General features: G+C 39.6%; 1 protein-coding gene across 1 annotated transcript in view; it reads right to left on the bottom strand.

Annotated features, from left to right (window-relative positions):
- Positions 1 to 24544, bottom strand: part of LOC126242756 (probable peroxisomal acyl-coenzyme A oxidase 1) — an 87104-nt gene that overhangs the window by 31354 nt on the left and 31206 nt on the right. The window contains exons 4-6 of the mRNA XM_049948114.1: positions 21787 to 21910; positions 5998 to 6117; positions 3796 to 3920 (exon numbers count right to left, since the gene is read on the bottom strand). Of these exons, the coding sequence (XP_049804071.1) occupies positions 3796 to 3920; positions 5998 to 6117; positions 21787 to 21910 (369 nt within the window). The remainder of the gene's footprint in view (positions 1 to 3795; positions 3921 to 5997; positions 6118 to 21786; positions 21911 to 24544) is intronic.

Genomic DNA, 24544 nt, shown 5'->3' with positions numbered 1-24544 from the left:
ATGCCATTTTTCAATAGTTTAATGTTCGCTAACACATGGCACATGTCTCTATGAACTATCTATGTGAAGTTGAAGTATTCCCATGGCCAGCAAGGGCTCCAGACATGTCTCTGGTAGAACGTGTGGATCTGGCTCAGACATCAACTCTGTCCCACTGCCGGAATGGAGGATATCGAGGACCTGTTGAAACAGTTGTGGGTCAGCTCGCTTCAGGAGAGGATACAATGATTTTATGTTACTCTTTCCACCTGAATCAGTGGATGCATCCAGGCCAGATGGAATGCATCATCATACTGATAAGTGGGCTCATACACTGGGGTGACAAAAGTCATGGGATACCTCCTAATATTGTGTCAGACCTCATTTTGTCTAGCGTAGTGCAGAGACTCGATGTGGCATAGATTCCACAAGTCATTGGAAGACCCCTGCAGAAGTACTGAGCCATGCTGCCACTGTAGCTGTCCATAATTGTGAAAGTGTTGCCGATGCTGGATTTTGTGCACCAACTGACCACTCGATTCTGTCCCATAAATGTTCGACGGGTTCCATGGTGGGTGATCTGGGCGGTCAAATCATTCACTTGAAATGTCTAAAGTGTTCTTCAAACCGATTGCAAACAACTGTGGCCTGTAACATGGTACATTGCCATCCATAAAAATTCTATCATTATTTGGGAACACGAATGGTTGCAAATAGTCTCCAAGTAGCTGAACATAACCAGACCCAGTCAATGCTGTGTTCAACTGGATCAGAGGACCGAGTCCATTCCATATAAACAAAGGCACACCATTATGGAGGCACCAGCAGTTTGTACACTGCCTTATTGACAACTTGGGTTCATGGCTTCATGGGGTCTGCATCACATTTGAACCCTACCATCAGCTCTTACCAATGGATATCGGTACTCATCTGACCAGGCCTCTGTTTTCTAGACATGTAGGGTCCAGTCAATATGATCAAGAGCCCAGGAGAGGTGCTGCAGGCGATGCTGTGCTGCTAGTAAAGGCACTCTCATCAGTTGTCTTCTGCCATAGCCCATTAATGCCAAATTTTGCTGCACTGTTCTGAAGGATACATGCATCTTATATCCCACATTGATTTCTGCAGTTATTCCGTGTCGTGTTATTTGTCTGTTAGCACTGGCAATTCTACGCAAATGCCTCTACTCTTAATTGTTAAGTGAAGGTCATCAGGCACTGTATTGTCCATGGTGAGAGGTAATGCCTGAAATTTCCTATTCTCCGCACACTCCTGACACTATGGATGTCAGAATATTGTATTCCCTAACAATTTCTGAAATGGAATGTTCCATGCATCTAGTTCCAACTACCATTCCGTATTCAAAGTAAAAGTAAAAGCTCTTACGGAACTGATGACATTTCCAGCAAGGTACTTAAAGCTTGTTCCCCACAGATAAGTAGGATTCTCAGCCACATATGTAATAGCTCTTTGGAGCAGGGTGTTTTCCCCGGTAGACTGAAATATGCCATTGTAAAACCATTGCATAAAAAGGGGGATACGTCGGATGTGAACAACTACCGCCCAATCTCTCTTCTGACAGCTCTATCAAAAATTTTTGAGAAAGTAATGTATTCAAGAGTAGCCTCCCATATTTGTAAAAATAAAGTACTAACAAAATGTCAGTTCGGTTTTCAGAAAGGCTTTTCAACAGAAAATGCTATATACACTTTCACTGATCAAATATTAAATGCTCTGAATAACCGGACATCACTCACTCATTGGTATTTTTTGCGATCTCTCAAAGGCCTTTGATTGTGTAAATCATGGAATTCTTTTAGATAAACTAAATCATTATGGTTTGAGGGGGGCAGTGCACAAATGGTTTAATTCATACTTAACTGGAAGAATGCAGAAAGTTGAAATAAGTGGTTCATGTAATGTTAAAACAACAGCTGATTCCTCAAACCGGGGGGGCTATCAAGTACGGGGTCCCACAGGGTTCGGTCTTAGGTCCTTTGCTGTTCTTGATATACATTAATGACTTACCATTCCACATTGATGAAGATGCAAAGTTAGTTCTTTTTGCTGATGATACAAGTATAGTAATAACATCCAAAAACCAAGAACTAAGTGATGTAATTGTAAATGATGTTTTCCACAAAATTATTCAGTGGTTCTCAGCAAATGGACTCTCTTTAAATTTTGATAAAACACAGTATATACAGTTCCGTACAGTAAATGGCACAACTCCAGTAATAAATATAGACTTTGAACAGAAGTCTGTAGCTAAGGTAGAATTTTCAAAATTTTTAGGTGTGTCCATTGATGAGAGGTTAAACTGGAAGCAACACACTGATGGTCTGCTGAAACGTCTGAGTTCAGCTACGTATGCTATTAGGGTTATTGCAAATTTTGGTGATAAGAATCTCAGTAAATTACCTTACTATGCCTACTTTCATTCACTGCTTTCGTATGGCATCATATTCTGGGGTAATTCATCGTTGAGTAGAAAAGTATTCATTGCTCAAAAACGTGTAATCAGAATAATTGCTGGAGCCCACCCACGGTCATCCTGCAGACATCTATTTAAGGATCTAGGGATCCTCACAGTAACCTCACAGTATATATATTCACTTATGAAATTTGTTGTTAATAATCCAGCCCAGTTCAAAAGTAATAGCAGTGTGCATAGCTATAACACCAGGAGAAAGGATGATCTTCACTATGCAGGGTTAAATCTGACTTTGGCACAGAAAGGGGTAAATTATGCTGCCACAAAAGTCTTTGGTCACCTACCAAACAGCATCAAAAGCCTGACAGATAGCCAACTAACATTTAAAAATACGTTAAAAGAATTTCTAGATGACAACTCCTCCTACTCATTGGCTGAATTTTTAGATATAAATTAAGGGGGCAAAAAACACCTTAAACATTAGTGTCGTGCAATATTTTGTGTAATGTAATATCTTGTACAGACATCTTTTATTAACCGACACGTTCCACATCATTACGAAGTGTCATATTCATGATCTATGGAACAAGTATTAATCTAATCTAATCTGTTAATTCCCACCTTGTGGCCATAATTATGTTGGAAAACTTTTCACATGCATCACCTGAGTACAAATGACAGCTCCACCACTGCACTCCCTTTTACACCTTGGGTACACAGTATGACTGCTGCAGGTGTATGTGCGTATCACTATCCCGTGACTTTTTGTCACCTAAGTGTACTGCCAAGTTCTTTGTAAAACTGACTCAATTTTCTAATCACTGAAATAACAAAAACAGCCTTTAAACTTACGAAGTTTCATTTTGTTTCCCTCTAACCTTCTAGATGCCTCACTTTTTCTGTCAGGTGTGTAGATATTGGTATTTCATAAACAACTCTAAGGTGGACGATGTATGGTGCATGATGTACCACTATTATTTCTCCCTTTCTGTATTTGATTATCTCATTTTATTGTCATAGGCACACAAAGATGCCTGTAACAGAACCACACTATGAAACATGCATATGAATGACTGGCAAAATAATGTTCAGCAATGAAAACTCGTACAAAAAAATGTCTGATTAGCAACATGAACACAACCCTTCTGCAACTCATATGACCTCTACACGTCATTTGGTGGGTGCTCACAGTTATATATAGTGGTAAAAGATGTAATTGCTGTCACTTTAGTTCCAATTAAAATAACTGGTACCTTGATGTATTTGACCTTTCACCAACCACACATCTGTCCGACAACACACATGGTTTCAGACATATGATACTAACATAAAAAATGATATGAAAATCCAAGACTGTATCAGAGAGATTTAAGGAAGATTACCTCAAGCACTTGTGAATTCTTCATCAGCATATTTTCTCGAGGAATACGAACACTTTTGAAGCCTAGGTATCCATTGTTTGTGCAGTTCATCCCCAGCTTTGTACCTATTTCTCCTATTACGATACCTGTTGGAAAGAAAAATGTTTGAAAATTGCACACATTGTTAATTATTTAATTTAAAGCTTATCTAACTGTGTTCCCCTGCACAGTAATAATACTTATTTTGAGTGCTAAGTAACAACATTGTTATGTGCCGGCAATTTCCTTTTACTAAATAAAAATGTCAACAGAAGAAATTTTGTTTCTGTTACTTATGCTCACCCAGCCAGTTTCAAGTACATTACATTTTTTTGGGATTTTGTGGATGATATTTTTCTGCAAGTCTGATGGTATGTCCCGATTTCGCAGATTCAACATACTGACTTGAATAGTCGTTTGGTTGTGACTTCTCCTAATAACTTTAGAATTTCCAAAGCGATGTTATACCCCTTCTGCCTTATCTGATTGCAAGTCTTCCAAAGCTCTGTAAAGCCTGACTAATACTGGATCTTCTGTGTCGTCCATATCAACTCCCACATCATGTCATCAGGCAAGACCTCCCTCCATAGAGGGTTTCATTGTATTCTTTCTACTTATCTGTTCTCTCCTTTGTGTGTAACAGTGAAATTTCAGTTTCACTCTTAATGTTGATGCCCTTGCTTTTAATTTTATCAAATGATGCTGTTTTGACTTTTCTGTATGATGAATCAGTCTTTATGACAAACATTTGTTTTTGCATTTCTTCAAATTTTTCCTACTGCCACATTTTCCTAGCTCCCCTGCACTTCCTATCTATTTCACTCCTAAGTAACTTACATTGTTGTATTCCTGTCTTTTCCTAAACATTTTTACACCACCTCCTTTCATTAATCAATTGAAGTATTTCTCTTGTTACGAAAGGTTTCTTCACAGTTACCTTCCTTGTACCTATGTTTATCAACCCAGTTTGTTGATAGTCTTTTTAAAGACATTCATTCCTCTTCAAATTAACTGACTACTGAGGTGTTAATTATCTCAGTAGCAACAGCTTCAGAGAACACCAAAAACATCTCATAGTTCCTCAGTACCACAGTATTCGACTTTTTTCCTCAATTATTATTCTTCACAATTCTCTTAAAACTTCAATCCACTCTTCATCATTGCTAAATTGAGGTGTTAATTATCTCAGTAGCAATAGCTTCAGAGAACATCAAAAACATCTCATAGTTCCTCAGTACCACAGTATTCGACTTTTTTCCTCAATTATTCTTCACAATTCTCTTAAAACTTCAACCCACTCTTCATCATTGCTAAATTGCGATATGAATCTATATATGTTCTAGGAAACTGCTCATCCACTGCCACTGACAATGAGTTGATTATTTTGTTGAAACTTCTCACAGCTAAAGGGCACAGATTGAAGTTAAAAAGCAGTTGTTCTCTACCACGCCATGACAAACAAGGCCTTAGTAATGTGGATGTGTGCAGTTTGATTTATTCTCATTCTCTCTCTCTCTCTCTCTCTCTCTCTCTCTCTCTCTCACACACACACACACACACACACACACTTGACATTCACTACTGTAGATCTCTGTACGTGAGTGAAACTTCAACAGATTCTGTATGTCATAGTAACTATCAATAGTATTAATGATAGCATTGTTTATATCACAACAACTTATGTCACTGTTTTATTTATTTATTGTCATATGTAGTAATATGTGTGCATCATATTTTATTAACAGAGAAACGACAACTTTCAAACAGACTGCTGGTTTTTCAATTACAGTCTGCCATATATTATTCATTAGGGTGAAGTACTGCATAAATCACAATCTAATCAAACTGACACTTTACAGTAAGTAGCTAGTCATTTATAACAAGATTAATCAATGAATTTTCTTTTTACAACACTGTGTAAGCTCCCAGAAACTACACATTGGATATGAATGTGTCTGCACATACACCATTAGTGCATTTCTGAATGACTGAGGATCGCATGTGACAATGCCATTTGATATTGTTCATCCATTAGTCTAAATTGATTCACACTTTCAGTGATTCATCACATCAGAGTTTATTTTACATCAGCAAGAAGAAAGCGTGATCAATAGCCCAGCACTCTTCAGGAACATTTGTAACTTAAAAATACTGACAATCACAGTAAAGGATTATTGAATTTACCTGGCAATGGATGATGAGTCTCCTCATCCCTTAGCTGCACAATAAATGGATGGATGCCATGACACTTGCCCTTTGTGTGAAGCTGCGCCATGACAACTGCATAATTTGCTGTCTGCCCCACTGCAACATGAACAGAAATCCATTAACCTCATGTAAGCTTAATGTAATTGGAAATTTAACAGGAATATTTTTAAGATTTATTTTTAATGGTGACGCAACATGATTTTAAAACATACAAATAACATTTTAATTGCAATACTAAAACATTCCTTAAAAAAATTAAAAGTAAAGTTATCTCCAACATGAAGGTTGGTTGCTTTAGTATGTGCGTTTCTACAGGGCATGGTATGCCCCACCTTCCTCTGTCCTTTGATTTACCTTGCCAGTTATGAGCGACCCTTTGATTTTCCTTGCCAGTTATGAGTGAGCTATAGTTTGATATGGACTCTAAACTGTGGGGCAAACTGACATTTTTACATGATTCAGTCTTTGCCAAGGGTAAAAGAAATGAAAAGTGACAGAAAAATTCCTAGTTCTGACAGGGAATCAAACCATGAGCCTTTGAATTGTGGTCTGGAACTATCGAGCCACACATTGTCAAATTACTAAACAATTACCTAATCATCTTTGGAAGTTACCAACACATTGCAGAAGAATAAAACAACTTTATATATGAATAAGAAAACTAAACATAAAATTCTGCAACCTGAATAACAACTGATCAAATAGCAGTAATCATTAAGAAGTACAGAAACTTAACTTTGGTAGTACTCATAGTAAATTTGGATGATGGGAAATTACAGTTTCTTCTGTTGGATACATGAATAAAAATGAAAAGAGGACAAATGATGGATATGTGGTAAGGCGTGGTGTTTCTCTTCTGTTAATGTATACTCTACCCTGCCTACATCTATACCTTATGGAATATGTCAGAGGGTAAATCTAATTTTGGTACTGTTGTCATTTCCACCTACCTTTTGTGTTCCCTTTGCAAATGTTGCAAGGAAGATTGTCAGTAAGCCATCATATGACCTCAGAGTTCTCTGACTTTCCCATCACTGTTACTTTGCAAACTGTATATGGGGGATCTAATGACTTTCTTATGGTGTCTGCCACAGGAGAAGTTTGATGAGCATCTCTGTGACACTAAAATTTACTAAACTAGGCAATTATTTCCTGTTAATATGGCTTCACAGTCCTGCAATATTTTAGAAATGACAACATTTACCAAATGGGTTGTTATTAATGTTTCTACTCACGATCTTTCACAATTTTGCCCTATTATGTCATTCTCAAATGACAGCTCACTGTGAAGTGTGTCAGTGCATAATTGTTCCTTTAAGAGGACACTGTCCTCATCTCAACCACGTTTACAAATTGCATATGCATAATACGACAGAAGGCTTTTATCATTTATATAAAAGAACGATTCTGCACTGATACACTCCTTGGTGAACTGTCTCTCAGGAAAGGCATAGGCTGAAACTTCAGTTGTGAACAAAGACACATAACAACAGTCCAGGGAGGAAAAAGTCATGTCTAAAATAAACCATATTCAGAATGTAGCGTACTCCTTTGTATCTCCCATATCCTAGCCTGGTCAGAGATTCTCAAGCATCGGCTGAGAGAGTGTTTTGTAAGCCACGTTGCATCGGCTTGATTGAGCCACAGTTTGGTTGCCAGTTATGAAAACCCAATGGCAGGCACTGCTATACTGCTACCTCAGCATCCTGAACTCTGCAAGCTGCCTTACGAGATGCTAGCTCACTCCACATACAATGCCTGGGGCAGTGCACTTTTCAGGCACACATGACAACAAGCAGGGTTTCCTGTCACAATGATGCTGACTGGACAAGTACAGCTAGGCCTCCAGCCCAGCAGAGGAGCACACACGCTGGGGACTCATCTCTCGTCACCTGACATTATATGTGACCTGTCCTGTCCTGCCCCAATGTCATCCTGCACTCCTGACATAACTATTACTGGGGTCGTGCTGCACTTCCAGTCCAGTCCTGCCTATGATTCTATCTAGCAATGATGCAGCCTCGGTGTGAGCTGACTGTCTCCATAATCGATACTGGCTGCTAGACGCAGTCATGGGCCTCCTAGTGCCAGCTGGCATGACGTTCTCTGTAAGGATACTGTAATTGATATCCTCGCCAGTGAACTACCTAGCAGCAGGCACTAGCTGGTGAGCCTCACGTTCTAAAACATTCTGTGGTCTCCCACCTTTTTTCCGACAGACAGGGTCCTGTTGTGTCAGGGCAAGAGTACGAGTTAGTAGCGAGGACACGGTAGCAGTAGTGGGGCAGACTCAGTCAAGTGAACATGCTGTGAATCAGAAATACACAAGGTGGATTATTATGTGTTTAATACTGCATTAAGGGAAATCTCATTAAAACAGAAATGTTCCACCATCCATGGTTTTTTTGGAGAGTATGAACTTTAAAATTTGTCAGTATTATTGAAGTTAATGGCTGTGATATAATTAGGCATGTTTTCCATTGTCATCAATGTGAGATATGTTATCTTTTATTCTAGAAGGATCTTAGCATCTCTCATTATAATTTTGGTGGTAAATAATTACAGATATGCCAAGTATAGTCCAGCAGCAATTTCATTTTTATGTGGTCAAGGCTGAAGTAAGCTACTTGTCCCATAGTCTGATTGCTAACCATGAGAAATACTGTGAGACCCGAGTTTCTCCTGGCGTATACAGCTTTCAAATAACTTCTGGGAATTCAGCCTTTAAAATGGCGGGGTGTTCTCCCGTCGAAATATCGGCGGTCGCTGAAAGTGTTACCTGGCTGAATTCCTGGAAGTTATTTGAAAACCATGAAATTATGGTTGGACAGCTTACATCTCAGGCATCAAACTACGTCTGTTCTGGTGGGGCCTACAGTAGATGTCAATGTCTAGCACTCCATCGACACCAGAGATCCTGGGTTAATCCCAGGCCATGCCAAACATGGCTTTTCATCACACAGCCTACCCACGGCTCGCACTGCTGGTTGCTTCTTTGTGGTGGGGCTGTGCAGACACAGTCTATCTCAGTGAGTCTGCCCCAGTTGACTGTAGCTACAATTGTGGGTGGCATGTTCTGTCATCTCAATGGTTCCTGGATGCAGGCACTGACCAATTCTGCTACACAGGATGGGCTGCCAATAAAAGCTGTTTAATTCAAGACGGCAACCGAGTGAGATCACAGGTATTTTCTTCGTCCCCTAAAAGAACTTATTAAAGAAGAAATAGTGTCAAATTTAAATTTTCTTTGTTTCATATACTTGCTGTAGTGTCCATTCTTGTCTCACAACTGAATATTAGCGACCCAGCAGAGCTTATTCTTGAAAAAACTTCATGTTATATGAAGTCCCAATAATCGCGGCACAATCCGAAATTTTGCGCGACATAAACACAAAAAAATTCTATGCAAGTTTTCTTGATAGTGCAGAATTTGTTAAAAAGACAAACACTAGTTTCATCATTGTCTATTGTCTCAATAAAAGTGTAATTAAACATTTATAAATTGTATTTAACTAACATATTTTGTATTGTTTACTACTTAGATAGAAACGATCTAGGCCTGAATTTTCCGAGTTATAAACATTTAAAAACTTGACCAAACACGCTTGATAATGTAAATTCTCTAAAAGCAAAGTAATTACTAATTCATTCTTCTGTCATTGTATCTCTATATCGGTACAAAAAACAACAACAACAGCACATAAGACCTTTGTTGTTGTTGGTTTTATTTATTTTTACACGCACAGCCAATTTTGCGTCCTTGACCAATTTAAAACATTCTTTAAACTTAGGGGGGGGGGGGGGGGGATGCAGTGGGGAGAATGTTGGGAGAACAGAAAAGGCTCTCTCCTGGAACTGCAGAGTATGCAGTAGGAACATTTTGATTGGGGAACAGGAAAGGAAAATCTGTGCCCTTCAGGCACAGTTGGTGGAAGCAAGGAAGGAACTGATAAGGATTAAGGGAGATAGGGGGGAGGAGGGTGGTTGGGAACTGGTAGCTGGTTGAAGGATAGGAAGAAAGAGAATGCAATCTGACAGTTTATCATCAACACCAAAAACAGTTATCTACCACTGCCAGAGTTAAGTCGAGAAGAACCTCAGGTAGAATGAGGAGCAGGAAATGTGCAGCACACTTCAGCCAATGCCAAGAAGCCTAGGAATGTACAAAGTGTTAGGAAGAAGAAAGTGCTACTACTAGGTAGTAGCCATGGGTGAGGTGTAGGCCCTCAGTTACAGGAAAGTTTAGGGGCAGTGTACCAGGTCACAAGTATCTTCAAGCCAAATGCTGGGCTACGTCATGTGACAGAGAACTTAGAGTCTTTATGTAAGGACTTTACAAAAGAGGTCCACGTAGTGATAGTGGGTGGGGTGAGAAACAGTTTGGACAGGGATGGGGCATATGACATAGGTGGTGACCTGGAAAAGATAGCTTCCCTGACTCATGGCACCAACATACACTTTGTTGAGCTGTTCTAGAATCATGATCAACCACAGCTTGATGGAGCTGTGAGGCGAATCAGTGTGTGGTTAGGGATGGCCCTGAGGGCAGCCAACATCGCTCGTGTTTCTCTGGTGCCCTTCGGGACTATCAACAGATGGAGTTTCACTAAGCATGGCCTACACCTAAACAGGTCTGGGAAGGGAAGACTGGTACAGTTGAAAGTGTAGGGGGTGGATCTTGGGCCACACATGGTCAAATACCTGTGGTCACAGGTAGGAATAGTAAGTCTTTTTCAGAATAAATCCAGACAACAGGTTCCCCTACCTAAAGAATATCTCCAGCAGTTTAAAATATACTGAAACAACCACACACAAGACAGAGTTTAACACTCCAAATATCACACATACCAAATGTCCCTAAGAAAAACAAACCATTGGAAAGAGTAACATGAGGCATTTCACTGACTTAACAATCCTCCATCAAAACATGCAATCAATAAAAAATAAAATACAACTATTAGAAGTTGAGCTCCAAACTTTGAACTGCACAGTAGTCTGTGTTACTGAGCACTGGTGTAGAAACACAGAAATCCAACGTGTAGTATTATCACCGTATGAAAGGGCAAACTCTTACTGCAGAACTGCTTCAAGGGGTGGAGGATCATGCATTTATATCAGAAAAGGAACACAGTTCAAATCAAGACATGACCTCAGTACAGTAAGTGAAGACAAACACTTTTAAATATCAGCTACTGAATTAACAGGGCTTGATATCACAAAGAAATTAATCATTTTGTATGTGTATAAGGAAACCAATGTGACTACAAAATTATCTAAATTCTCCACATTACTTAAACTGAACTTTTAAAAGGCAATTCCAAAAGTATGCATGTCTGTATCAACATCTTACAAATACAGATGGATAACAGCAGGTATTAAGAAGTCTTCCCAAACACTTAAATACCTCATTTCCATGAAAGAGTCGCAATGATCCAGAATTCTTAAATTGATATCATAGATACAAAAAGATCTATAGGAAAGTGGTGATTTCTACAAAAAAGTCATTAAATGACAAAATAATATATAATGCTGAGAATAAAAGCAAAGCAGTCTGGGATGTTATAAAAAAGGAAATGGGGAGAGGCAAACAAATGCAGAGTATCATACTGCTAAGGGAGGGGGATGAGGTAATAAATGATCCACAACACTTAGCAAACTATATAAACAAGCATTTTTCAAGTATTGCAGAGAAGTTACAGCAATAATTCCCCAAAGCAAATATAACACCTGTAAATAAAGTTGCACTAAATACAATGATGTTACTTCCAACCACAGAGAATGAAGTCAATAAAACTGTTCAAAAACTAAAAAATAAAAAGTCAGTAGGCTTAGATGAAGTACAAATGTGTGTACTGAAACAATGCTTAGAGATTATACAAGGCCCCTTAACAAATATAATAAATGAAACCTTCACATCAGGGACATTTCCAGAGCAGTTAAAACAAATAAGAGTTGTACCTTTGCTTAAAAAATGTAATGCAGAAGACATAGAAAATTACCAGCCCATTTCCCTGCTGTCACCATCCTCAAAAATAATAGAAGCAATTATGAAAGACAGATTAATGAATTACCTGCAGGAATACAATCTTGTAAGCGAATCACAATTTGGTTTCCAAAGTGGCAAAAATATGGTGTCAGCCATAGTAGAATTTACTAAAGCTGTACTTGATGCTCTTGACAAAGATATTTTTGGATCTTTCTAAGGCCTTTGATACAGTCGACCACAAGATTCTATTAAATAATTTAGAAGCATTATGAATAAGAGAGGTAGCTAATGACTGGTTTCGATCATACCCAGCAGATAGATTACAAAGAGTAGAGAGAACACATACTTCAAATAGATCTAAACATTTAGTGAAACACTTATCAGAATCAAAATACATTAATATAGGGGTTCCGCAAGGTAGCATATTAGGACCAATACTATTCCTGATACACATCAATGACTTTCCCAGTAGTGTTACTTATGGTGAAAAAATTGTCTTCGCTGATGACAGCAATATTATAGTCACTCAGAAAACATGAGAACTCCTTGCAGAAAAAGCAAATGAAACTCTCAAGGAAGTTTATGATTGGTCAACAAGCAATGAAATGACATTGAACATAAAGAAAATGAATGCTCTGAATTTCAGTTTGAAGAGGGGAAAATGATGATGTTAAATTAAATGTAGATGGCACCTCTATAGACCGTGTAACAAATGCAAAATTTCTAGGAATGAATATTGATTCTCAGTGGAAATGGTGTGAACACACAAAGGTACTTGCAAACAGAATGTCATCAGCATGTTATCCCCTTAGAATCCTATCATCAGTGTGTAACATGCAGTGTCTTTTTAGTTACATACTATTCATGTGTACACTCAATTCTTAGCTACGGCATTGTTTTTTGGGGAACAAATGCACAAAATATGAACACAATTTTCAAACTCCAGAAGAGAGCCATAAGAATAATAACCGAAAATAGTAGTCAAGCTCATTGTAAAGATCTGTTCAAAACACTGGGGATTTTAACTGCTCTGTGTGAATACACTTACCAGTCAGTTGTACACATCAAAAATAACATTGGTAATTAATGCACAAACAGCTCTGTCCATGACCATGGAACAAGAGCTAGACTCAACTTACATTTACCAATAAAAAATAAATATAAAACTAAAAACAGCATTTTCTACCAAGGAGTAAAACTGTACAATAAATTACCAAAAGAGACTATAGAAATTGCAAAAATACATTTATTTAAAAAGGCAGCTAAAAAGTACCTGTTTGCAATAAATTTTATAAATTGAACGACTACTTAGATAAAACAGAGTAGGGGTTTGGGAAAAGAAAGATGTTACACAAATAAATAATTATAAAACATCCAACATTGTACACAACACCTTCACACTATGTTTTTTTTCCATTTTCTTTTTCCTTTTCTAGAAAAACTTACACCCAAGCTATGCATAACACAATACTAACACCTCTTCCTCTTTCTGAGCTCAACATCTCACTAATTACAGAGGGATGCTGACTCAGTTTTTCAGGATAGCAAATGGGAAGTTGCAGTACAGAAAATGTCCCAGAGATACCAGTGTGTGTGTGCTTGTGTGTGTAGTGAGCGAAGTGTTATGAAACAATGTGTGCATAGTGTGCGCAGTGACTGATAGTGAGATACGAATGAACGGTGTGGCATCACATTATTGAATAAGTTATTTTGCGGCGTGCACTGCGGCTGTAGCGGTTATAAGCTAAGTACTGACAAATTTATTTGTGCTCTGTAATACAGTTATTAAATTTAATAGATTTCAGCGGTGTTGCGTGCCGTTTGTGGCGAAATAACGACTTACTAAACTTTTGTAATCGTTCGCTCGCTGTGGTTTTATAGAGTTTTCAGTGTGTTGAAGTTGTTTAGTAAATTTCGTGCTTTAGTTTTCAACTGACGTTTATTAGTCTTTCTAGTGAAATATTTCAGTAAAATTTTCATTTAGTGTTTTAACTTCGCTTAGTGTTACAGTGGCCGTTTTAATTTTTTGGTTTTAGCTAATAATTTTGTGAAGTTTTGCTGGTATTGGTATCGGCTGTGTTGTAGTAGTATTAATACAAGTAGCTGCTTTCTTAGTAGGCAGAGAATTTTGAGACCACTATTGTTAGTTCTTAAATAGTTCTACTGGTGTAACTGAACTTTGGTAACGTAGACGTAGTTTTTTTCAGTAACTGTAAAATTTTACCATGAGTGAAAAGTGTGGGCTCTGTCGTAGGTTTGTGAGTAGTGGATTATGGTGTGGGATTTGTTCAAAGTATTTTCATTGGCAGGAATGCAGTGGGGAAGCCAGTGGTCATTTTAGGGAGATCCTCTCCTGGGAATGTAGAATCTGTAGTAGAAACAAGTTAATAGGGGAGCAGGAGCATAAGATCTGTGCCCTTCAGGTCCAGTTACAATGCGCAAAGGAGGAACTAGATAGGTTGAGGAGGGTGAAGGGTGGTGGGGAATGGGAACTGGCAGTTGGCAAGAAGGTAGCTAGGAAGAGGAGGTATTCAGACAGTTTTACTTTGCATACATGCAATAGATACGACCAACTGTCAGAGTTGAGTGGAGAGGAGCCTCGTGTAGCCGTAGATGTAGGTAACTTGCAGCAGTCCTCAGCAATTAGGAGGCCTAGGTTAGTTGCAAAGTCTAGCAGAAAGAAGGTTCTGCTGCTAGGTAGTTCCCACGGTAGAGGTGTGGGCCAGCAGTTGCAGGAAGTGTTGGGGAGTGAGTACCAGGTCACCAGCATTGTGAAGCCTAGTGCAGGGTTGGCTCAGGTGACTGAAAGCATAGGGGGGTTGTGTAAGAATTTTATGAAAGAGGATCAGGTAGTGATAGTGGGTGGAGCAGGGAACAGTCTTGATAGGGACGGGGAATATGATGTCAGTGGTGACTTGGTTAAGATAGCTACTCAAACTGATGGCACTAATGTGCATTTCGTGCAACTGTTTCAGCGTCATGATCGGCCTCACCTTCATGCGGCTGTTAGGCGCGTTAATGTGGGGCTGGGGAGAGCACTGATGGCGGAGGGCATGGATCACATCTCAGTGGTGCCAGTTGGGTCTATCAGTAGATGGGGTTTCACTAGGCATGGCCTGCACCTCAATAGGTATGGGAAGGGGAGGATGGCTAAGCTTATAGGCGACAGTGTAGTGGGTGGTGGTGGTGGTAGTGGTATCACTCATGGAAAAATTCCTGTAGTAGTTGGTGTTAGAGCTGCACCTTTTTTAGACTGAAGTCAGCTGATAGGTATACCTGCTTAAAGGAAGTGCCTCTAACTAAGGGCTCACCTCCAGAGGATGTTATGTTTCCAAGTAGAGAAGGAATTAGCATATTTCATCAAAATATAAGAGGTATTAGAGATAAAGTTAGTGAACTGCTAATAGATGTTAACTCTGAAATTATTGGTATATCAGAGCACCACTTAAATAATTTGATAATTCAGAGGCTTCCTTTACCAGGCTACAGATTAGCTGGCTGTTTCTCAAGGAGTTCCTTGCGGTGTGGGGGAGTGGCTCTGTACGTAAAAAAACATATTTCATTTGAATCCATAGACGTATCATGACACTGCACTGAACAGATATTTGAAAGTTGTGCAGCAGTAGTTGAATTTAGTGAAACTAAACTTCTAATTGCTGTTGTTTACAGGTCCCCTAACTCCGACTTCAGAACATTTTTGCTTAAGCTAGAGAGGGTTCTTGATTCACTTTGTAGGAAGTACCAGAAAGTAGTTATATGTGGTGACTTCAATATTAATTTTGTACATGATTGTGCAAGAAAAAGGATGTTGGTAGATCTAAATTCATATGATCTGATGCAAACTGTGTTTTTTCCAACTAGGGTGCAGGGGAACAGTATCACAGTCATAGACAATATTTTTATTCATTCTTCATTACTAGATGGGCATTCTGTTAGTAAAAGGGTGAATTGCCTTTCAGACCATGATGCACAAATTTTAACACTAAAAGGTTTTTGTACTCAAACCAATGTCGTATTTAATTACGAACTACATAGGAAAATTAATCCAACAGCAATAGAGAGTTTTTCAAAACTTGTCAAGGAACAAGAGTGGCAAGATGTTTATAGTGCCGATAATATAGATGATAAATACAATGCGTTCCATATCACATTTCTCATGCTCTTTGAGAGTTGCTTTCCATTAGAACATTCTAAACGGGGTACTAGCAGTAATGGACAGCCCGGTTGGCTGACTAGTGGGATAAGGATATCATGTAGAACAAAGCGGGAATTATATTAAAATGTTAGATGTAGTCACAATCAGGCAACAGTAGCCCATTACAAACAGTATTGTAAGGTGCTTAAAAATGTTATTAGCAAGGCAAAAAGTATGTGGTATGCAAATAGAATAACTAATTCACAGGATAAAATTAAAGCCATATGGTCAGTTGTGAAGGAAGTGTCTGGTCAGCAGCACAAGGTTGATGATATAAACTCAGTTTGCAGTAATAATATTTCTGTTACTGATAAATCAGATATATGTACAGTATTGAACAACCATTTTCTGAGCATTTCTGGTGAATTAAATAAAAATTTAGTTTCTACAGGAAATCATATAAATTTCTTAGCAAATGCCTTTCTGAGATTGACGTCTGAAATACTCCTGTGTGATACAGACAAGAGGGAGATTGGTTGTTGTTGTTTTTAAGGGAAGGAGACCAGACATCGAGGTCATCGGTCTCATCGGATTAGGGAAGAATGGGGAAGGAAGTCGGCCGTGCCCTTTCAGAGGAACCATTTGCCTGGAGTGATTTAGGGAAATCACGGAAAACCTAAATCAGGATGGCCGGACGCGGGATTGAACCGTCGTCCTCCCGAATGCGAGTCCAGTGTCTAACCACTGCGCCACCTCGCTCGGTGAGGGAGATTGAGTCAATAATTAAGTCACTGAAGACTAAGGGCTCTCATGGTTATGATGGAGTGTCTAGTAGAATATTAAAGTACTGTGGTGCACATGTTAGCCCTGTATTTAGCCATATTTGTAATTTTTCCTTTAGGAATGGTCAGTTTCCTGAGCGATTAAAGTACTCATTAGTAAAGCTGCTTTATAAACAGGGAGAAAGGGATAATGTAGATAATTTTAGAACTATTTCTATGCCATCAGTGTTTGCAAAAGTTATCTAAAAGGCTGTGTATGTAAGGTTAATTGATCATTTTATATCACACGACTTGCTATCAAATGTACAGTTCAGCTTTAGAAGTCGTCTGACAACTGAAAATGCTATATTCTCTTTTGTCTGTGAGGTACTGGATGGGCTAAACAAAAAGTTTCGAACGCTTGGCGTATTTTTTGATTTAACAAAGGCATTTGACTGTGTTGATCTCACAATATTGCTCCAGAAGTTGGACCATTACAGAATAAGGGGAGAAGCTCACAATTGATTCACCTCTTACTTTAGCAACAGGCAGCAAAAGGTCATTATTCACAGTGTTGATAACGGCTGTGATGTGGGATCTGAGTGGGGTACTGTCAACTGAGGGGTGCCCCAGGGATCAGTGTTGGGGCCGCTCCTGTTCCTTATTTATATAAATGATATGCCCTCTAGTATTATGGGTAACTCTAAAATATTTCTGTTTGCTGATGACACTAGCTTGGTAGTAAAGGATGTTGTGTGCAACATTGACTCGGTTTCAAGTAGTGCAGTACATGACCTCAGTTCATGGCTTGTAGAAAATAAACTAACGTTAAATCACAGAGTAAGACTCAATTTTTACAGTTTCTAACACGCAATTCAACAAAACCTGACGTTTTAATCTCACAGAATGGGCATATGATTAGTGAAACTGAGCAGTTCACATTCCTAGGTGTTCAGATAGATAGTAAGCTGTAGTGGAAAGCCCACGTTCAGGATCTTGTTCAAAGACTTAATACTGCCATTTTCACTATTCGAATGGTATCGAAAGTGAGTGATACTTTGACACGTAAATTAGTCTACTTTGCTTATTTTCATTCACTTATGTCGTATGGTATTATGTTTTGGGGTAACTCTTCCCATTCTAGAAGGATATTTTTGGCTCAGAAACGGGCAGTTCGGGCAATAAGTGGTGCGAGTTCACGAACCTCTTGTCGACCTCTGTTCACAAGTCTGGGTATTTCGACATTGGCCTCTCAATATTTATATTCTTTATTGTCATTTCTTGTTACCAATATTAGTTTATTTCCAACAATAAGCAGCTTTCACTCGGTTAATACTCGGCAGAAATCAAACCTCCATTTGGATCGGACTTCCTTAACTCTTGTGCAAAAAGGTGTGCAGTATACTGCTGCATCCATTTTCAGTAAGCTGCCACTCGAATTTAAAAATCTTAGCAGTAATCCATGCGCTTTCAAATTGAAATGGAAGAGTTTCCTCATGGGTCACTCCTATTCTGTCGAGGAGTTCCTTGAAAAATTAAGCTGATTCTCATTGTATTGCTGATAGTGTTTGCTTAAACTTATGGACTGATTTTCTTTCAGGTTCATGAACATTTATTTTTATCTGTTATTACTTTTATGTTTTAAGTTCATGTACTGACACGTTCCATGACCTTGGAGATTTGCTCCTCAATTTGGTCCTACGGAACTTGACATGTAAATGTAAATGTAAAAATTTAAATCTGTAAAAAAAGTATTGTATACAAGGAGTAAAAAATGACTAACTACAAGTCTGTAAATGTATGTGTATATGAGTTTGCTTAATTTAAATTGGTCTAAACTTGTAAATACTTTGACATGTCATATATCCTTGTAAAAAGAGATCCATGGATGAATAAAGCTGCTGCTGCTCCTGCTGCTGCTACTGCTACTACTATTTCCAAGAACATTCTCTAGCTTTGCTGTTGCCTCTGATCTGGTGTTACCCATTCTCTGAGGTCACCCATACATAACATCCTGATGGCCCGGTGGCCGTTCTGCCACCAATAAGTGAGTACATATCCATCAAAAAGCCAGAATGATACATACGAGTTAAATCCCCTTCAGTTTCTTACAATGAATCTCAGCCTGGCAATGACATTTCCTATGTTCTCTCTGATTATTCCACTTTTGGTCCTTCTGGAGACATACTCCAGGATATTTTATGGTTGTTACTGTTTCCAGTTCTGAGCACAAAGTGTATATTTAAAAATAATAGATCTTTCCTTCTATTTATGCAGCCCATGTTACATTTATTTATTTTGTGGTTAAATTGCCAGTCCATGCACCAAGCATTGGTCTTCTACAGATCTTTCTGCGTTTAAATATAATTTACAGGCATTTTTACTTTTGTATATGCAACAAATAATCAGCAAATAGCCTCTCAGAGCTTCCAACATTGTCCATGTCCTCAGACCGTAGCTGAAATCGAGGAAAGGATATGTACAGCTATGGATAAAATTCCACTGAAAATACTAAATCAGAGATGGAAGTTGGTTCACTGGCTGGAGGAATGCACGGAACATGATGGTGACCATTTGTTATGGTGTTATACTCAAAACCACGTAAAGGGTGTATATGGTATGTAATGACATACATTTTCTTTATTTTCAGTGTGTGTTTCAATAAATATTTTGTTTTGTTTCAAAGTTCTGTACTTGTTATATCCTACCATTCATTCTGTCAGCCCTGTATGTTTCACCTATTTTCTGTGTCATATACATTATTACTCAAAGTATAATTAAGCTGTAATTTGAAATTTTCCAAACATTTCCTTACATGCATCTACACTGCTCAACAAAAGTTTGGAATACTATCATAAAATGTAGTCTACAACACTAGAGGCCTCATTGATCTGGGCAGTTCATTCGTTATCCACTTGCTCATGGATCCTGTTTACTACTGGCATTCTCTGTGGCGGTTTTCCAGTCATGTAAACATACGACTGCCGCAGCGGCACACTGCGAGCAGTCCAGTAGCATTCAGTTTGTTTTCAGCATTGCAGTATCATGCCATATAGAAGCCATACACCACTTTGATGGAGTGAGGATAGTGGCTTTACTTTCAGCATGTCATACACATCAAGGTGTTGCCGGTTGGTTTCATGTCACTCAAAGTGATGTGTCAAAGATGTGAAGAAATTAAAGAGAGACAGGATATGTGAACAACAGACCACACATAAGATAATACCAGTGCAGGATTGTGTCTCCAAATGTCAGCTCACAGGTGTCCATCAACAACTGCCAGAAAAATTGGAAATGATTTCTCCTTGGCAACAGATGTTCATATCTCAGACCAAACACTGCATAGCAGATTGCAACAGGGTGGTCTCCATTCCGGAAGACCAATGAGACGTTTTGCACTGAACCGATGTAATCGAATGGCCTGGGCTCCTGCACATCAACATTGGACCATTGCAGAATGGAGTAATGTTATGTTTGCTGACGAGACCACGACTGGTTTGCGACCAGACACTAGATGTGTTTCCATCCGTTTGAAGGTGGAAGTGCAACGTTCTGGGTGGCAATAATGATGGGATGGCACATACCTCTAATTGCTATCTATGGCAATTTGACCAGTCCCCAATACCTGCAAGAGGTCCTACAAACAATTTTAAGGCCCTACAGACATGAAGTCTGTGTACCTTCAAAGATGCAACATCAGCTGGCCAGTACAGTCCCCAGACATGAATGGAAATGAGCATGCATAGGACCTGTTGAAGGTGACCATTGCACAGAGTCCAAATCCATCTGACAATCATCCGGACCTCACTGAAGCTGCCATTGAGGAGTGGGACCTCACATCCCAAGATAAACTTGATAGTCTCATTCAGAGTGTGCCTCACAGAGTGGAAGAACTCATCCATATGCGGGCAGGACATACTCACTACTAAGGACTTATCATCATGATAATATAAAGATTTTCACTGTTTTTATTGCAAGATGTACACTTAAGAGAGCACCTGCTTTGTTCTGTAAGGATTTTTTGTAATCAACCACAATTGTTCTTGTTTTCAGAAGGAACTATGTTTATTTTGTTAAAAAGGTATTGTACAAACCTCAATGGGTTTACTATAAGAAGTCATTTTAGTAAACCCTGTGATATTCCAGATGTTTGTTGAGAAGCATATATTCTACTCCAGCCAGGGACTGGCATAGTTTGGCGGTCACTGAGTACAGTTACTATGTGGGTCTGAGATTTGCACCCACTGAAGATAGTTACTGCCACAGCTATGAACTGACGCTTTTAGAATTACATTAGGCTACATGGAACATATATAAGTACTGACCTGGGGTTAAGAGACATATATTTTTTTAAAAATTGATGTTCAAAATAATCATTGTAAATGTGCTTGTGGTGCAGTAAATTTAAAATGAAGTAAAACTTAAATTCAGCCGTGTTGTTTCCAGTTGTTTGGTAACCATTCAAAGCAGTTATTTAGTAGTCAGTGAGGCAAGAAGACCATATAGAGGACTTCTGAGGCATCGAAATGTACAAGTGAGTAACATTATAACTTGAGTTTGTATTTTCTCCTTTAATAAAATAAGTTTATCCACAAGTAACTCCCCCGCACCCTCCCCATCCAAGTAAAACAAGCACTGAGCATATGTCTGTAACAGGCAGAGTTCCATGACCCAACAGTCAAAACTGTACTGAAAACATTGCACGGAAAAGCAAGCCGAATAAAACATGTTAAGCTAACAATACTTCAATCATGATATAATTTGAGAACATACAGATATTTTTTATGATGACAATGTGTATGTTTAGCATGCTGCATACTCTATTTATGTCAACAAAACTTTTAAATGTGTTAAAGAGTGAAGGAAATGAAACCATAACTTACATCCGCCAGGCCACCATTTGTACGATGTTAATGTAGGAGAATTCAAAACAAATTCTTTAGTTTTAGGATCGTAATGTGCCGTTGTCTCCAGCCCTCTAATAAAAGTACCATGTCCCAATTCCGTCTGAAAATAATGAAAGATATAAAACTAAAATTAGGGAACTTCTATGATTTTCTTTACATTTAAAATGAATGACTAACTATTACATAACTCTTAACTCACACATATTTGTCTATATTGCTAAGTGATCCATTCCTGTAAACAGTTGCACAAATTTTAACAAGTATTAATTTTGCTATGTGATTTTTTCATAAGGCAATTTTTCCAGAAAAATCTACATCAACTAGCATCACAAAGAACCAGCAACATACAAACCTTTAAATGAATGCACAAGGTGGCAACCTGTCATCAACAGTGCAGCTCTTCCGTAATGACATCAGGATCCCTGTCAATATTGAAGCCGGGGAGTGAGTTGTTTGGTTGGTTTAGTGATTAAAGGGACCAAACTATGAGGAAATCAGCCCCCCCCCCCCCCACCCACCCACACACACATGGAAGAGGCAAGTCAACAAAAGTACACACCGTAGAAGGGCCTAGTGCACAAAACCCAGAGAAAGAAAATCTCAAGGTGTACCGAATGTCAACAAAGCCTTGAGAAAGGAACAAGGAAGAAGGAAAGGGGTGAAAGGAAGAAAAGTGAGTGAGGTGCTCTGTTCAGGGAGCAGAAAGTGCGATGGGGGACATATCCCTACAACTTACAAGCGGCACCCCACCCAAAAATACTGGGAAAAAACTACAGGCATGGACAGGGTGAGAGAAGCACAAGAAAACAGAGGAAGAATACCATGTACACAGAGCATGCAAAAAGGGGAAAGAAGAGGAGAAAAGGAGATAAAGTGAGGACTGGGGCAGACTGCCAAGTCCAGACAGCTGCTGTCCTTTTGGGGCAGAGGAAGCAATAGGGCGTCCTGGTATCCCCTCAATGGGCTAACAAGGATGAGGCATCATCCCTTAGAGAAGAACCATAAAATCAGGTCAAACACTGAGGGATAGTCCGTTAACACCACGGATAGCGAATCAGGAAGATTATGTGTCTGCTGCAGGGCAGTTAAGTTAGGACAGTCCAGCAAAATGTGGACTACTGTAAAATGGGCACCACAGTAACAGTGGGGCAGATCCTCATGATGGAGGAGATGATCATGAATCAGCGAAGTATGGCTGATGCGGAGCCAGCAAAGGAAGATGGAGTCCTCACAAGAGGCCCGCAAGGAGGACCTCCACAAATTCATGGTCTCCTTTATCATCCATAGTTTGTTCAGCAAATACAGAGTATGCCAGTCTGTATTCCTGATCCTTAGAGCTTGACAGCATAATAATAATCGAATGTCTGATTCTGGAATACCAATCTCAAACGGTGGCTTGCCAGTAGCCAATTTGGCCAGCCTGTAACTGAGTTCATTCCCAGACCCCAACATTACCCACGGTCCAGATAAAGACCACTAAATGTGCACATTGTTCGAGGGCAGAAAAGGAGTCAGGTTGAGAGAAGCCGATCTCCATAAGCAGTTTCTGCATAACCTGTTTGGCCAGCATGTCAGCAAGTTCGTTGCCTCAGATTCTGAAGTGCCCTGGGGTCCAGACAAACACCACTGAATGAGTGGACCTTTCCAGGGCACAGATGGACTCCTGGATGGTCGCTACCAGAGGATGACGAGAGTGGTCAATAACTTCTAGGCTACTCAAGGAGTCAGTACACAAAAGAAACGACTCCCCAGGGCACGAATGGATGTGCTCAAGAGCAAGAGATATAGCCATCAGCTATACAGTGAAAACACTGCAGCCATCGGGCAAGGAATGCTGTTCAATATGTCCTCCATGGACATACGCAAAGCCAACGTGACCATCAGCCATCGAGCTGTCAGTGCAAACCACTTCATGCACTTTATACATGAAGAATCGACAGGAAATGGCAGCAGAGAGCCACAGGATTAACTGAGTCCTTAGAGCCATGTACAAGGTCCAGGCGAAGGCACAGCCTGGGTGTACACCATGGAGGTGTATGGAGGTGTATGTGAATGGACCTCAAGTATAGGTGGTAAAGGCAAGGACTCCAGTTCAGATCGAAGGGATCGGACGCGAACTGCAATTATAAGCCCTGACCAGGGCTGCTAATGGAGGAGATGAACTGCCCTGGGTGGGAAAAGGAGACGGTAATTCGGATGTGCAGGAGAACTACAAACGTGTGCAACATAACTGGTGAGCAGTTATGCATGCCTAACCTTCAATGGAGGGATCCCAGCCTCCACCAGGACATTGGTCACCAGACTTGTTCTAAAAGATCCCGTCACTAGTCAAACGCCACAGTGGTGCACTGGGTCGAGTAAACGCAACGCTGAGGGCGCCACCGAACCATAAACCAGACTCCCATAGTCAAGGCGGGACTGAACAAGGGCTCTGTAGAGCTGCAGCAGCATAGAGCAATCTGCACCTCAGTTGGTGTTGCTCAGGCAGCATAGAGCATTGAGCTGCTGCCAGAACTTCTGCTTAAGCTGACAAAGGTGAAGAAGCCAACTCAAGTGGGCATCAAAAACCTGTCCTAAGAATCGATATGTCTCCACTACAGTGAGTGGATCATCATTAAGGTAAAGTTCTGGTTTCAGATGAATGATACAACCTGACAGAAGGGCATAATGCATGACTTTGTGGCTGAAAACTGGAAACTGTTGGCTAGAGCCCATGACTGTGCCTTGTGGATGG

The sequence above is a fragment of the Schistocerca nitens genome, chromosome 1 (genome assembly GCF_023898315.1).
Source record: "Schistocerca nitens isolate TAMUIC-IGC-003100 chromosome 1, iqSchNite1.1, whole genome shotgun sequence".
In the NCBI taxonomy this organism is placed as follows: domain Eukaryota; kingdom Metazoa; phylum Arthropoda; class Insecta; order Orthoptera; family Acrididae; genus Schistocerca; species Schistocerca nitens.
The sequence above is the reverse complement of the archived record's forward strand: the minus strand, read 5'-3'. Positions and strand labels throughout refer to the sequence as shown.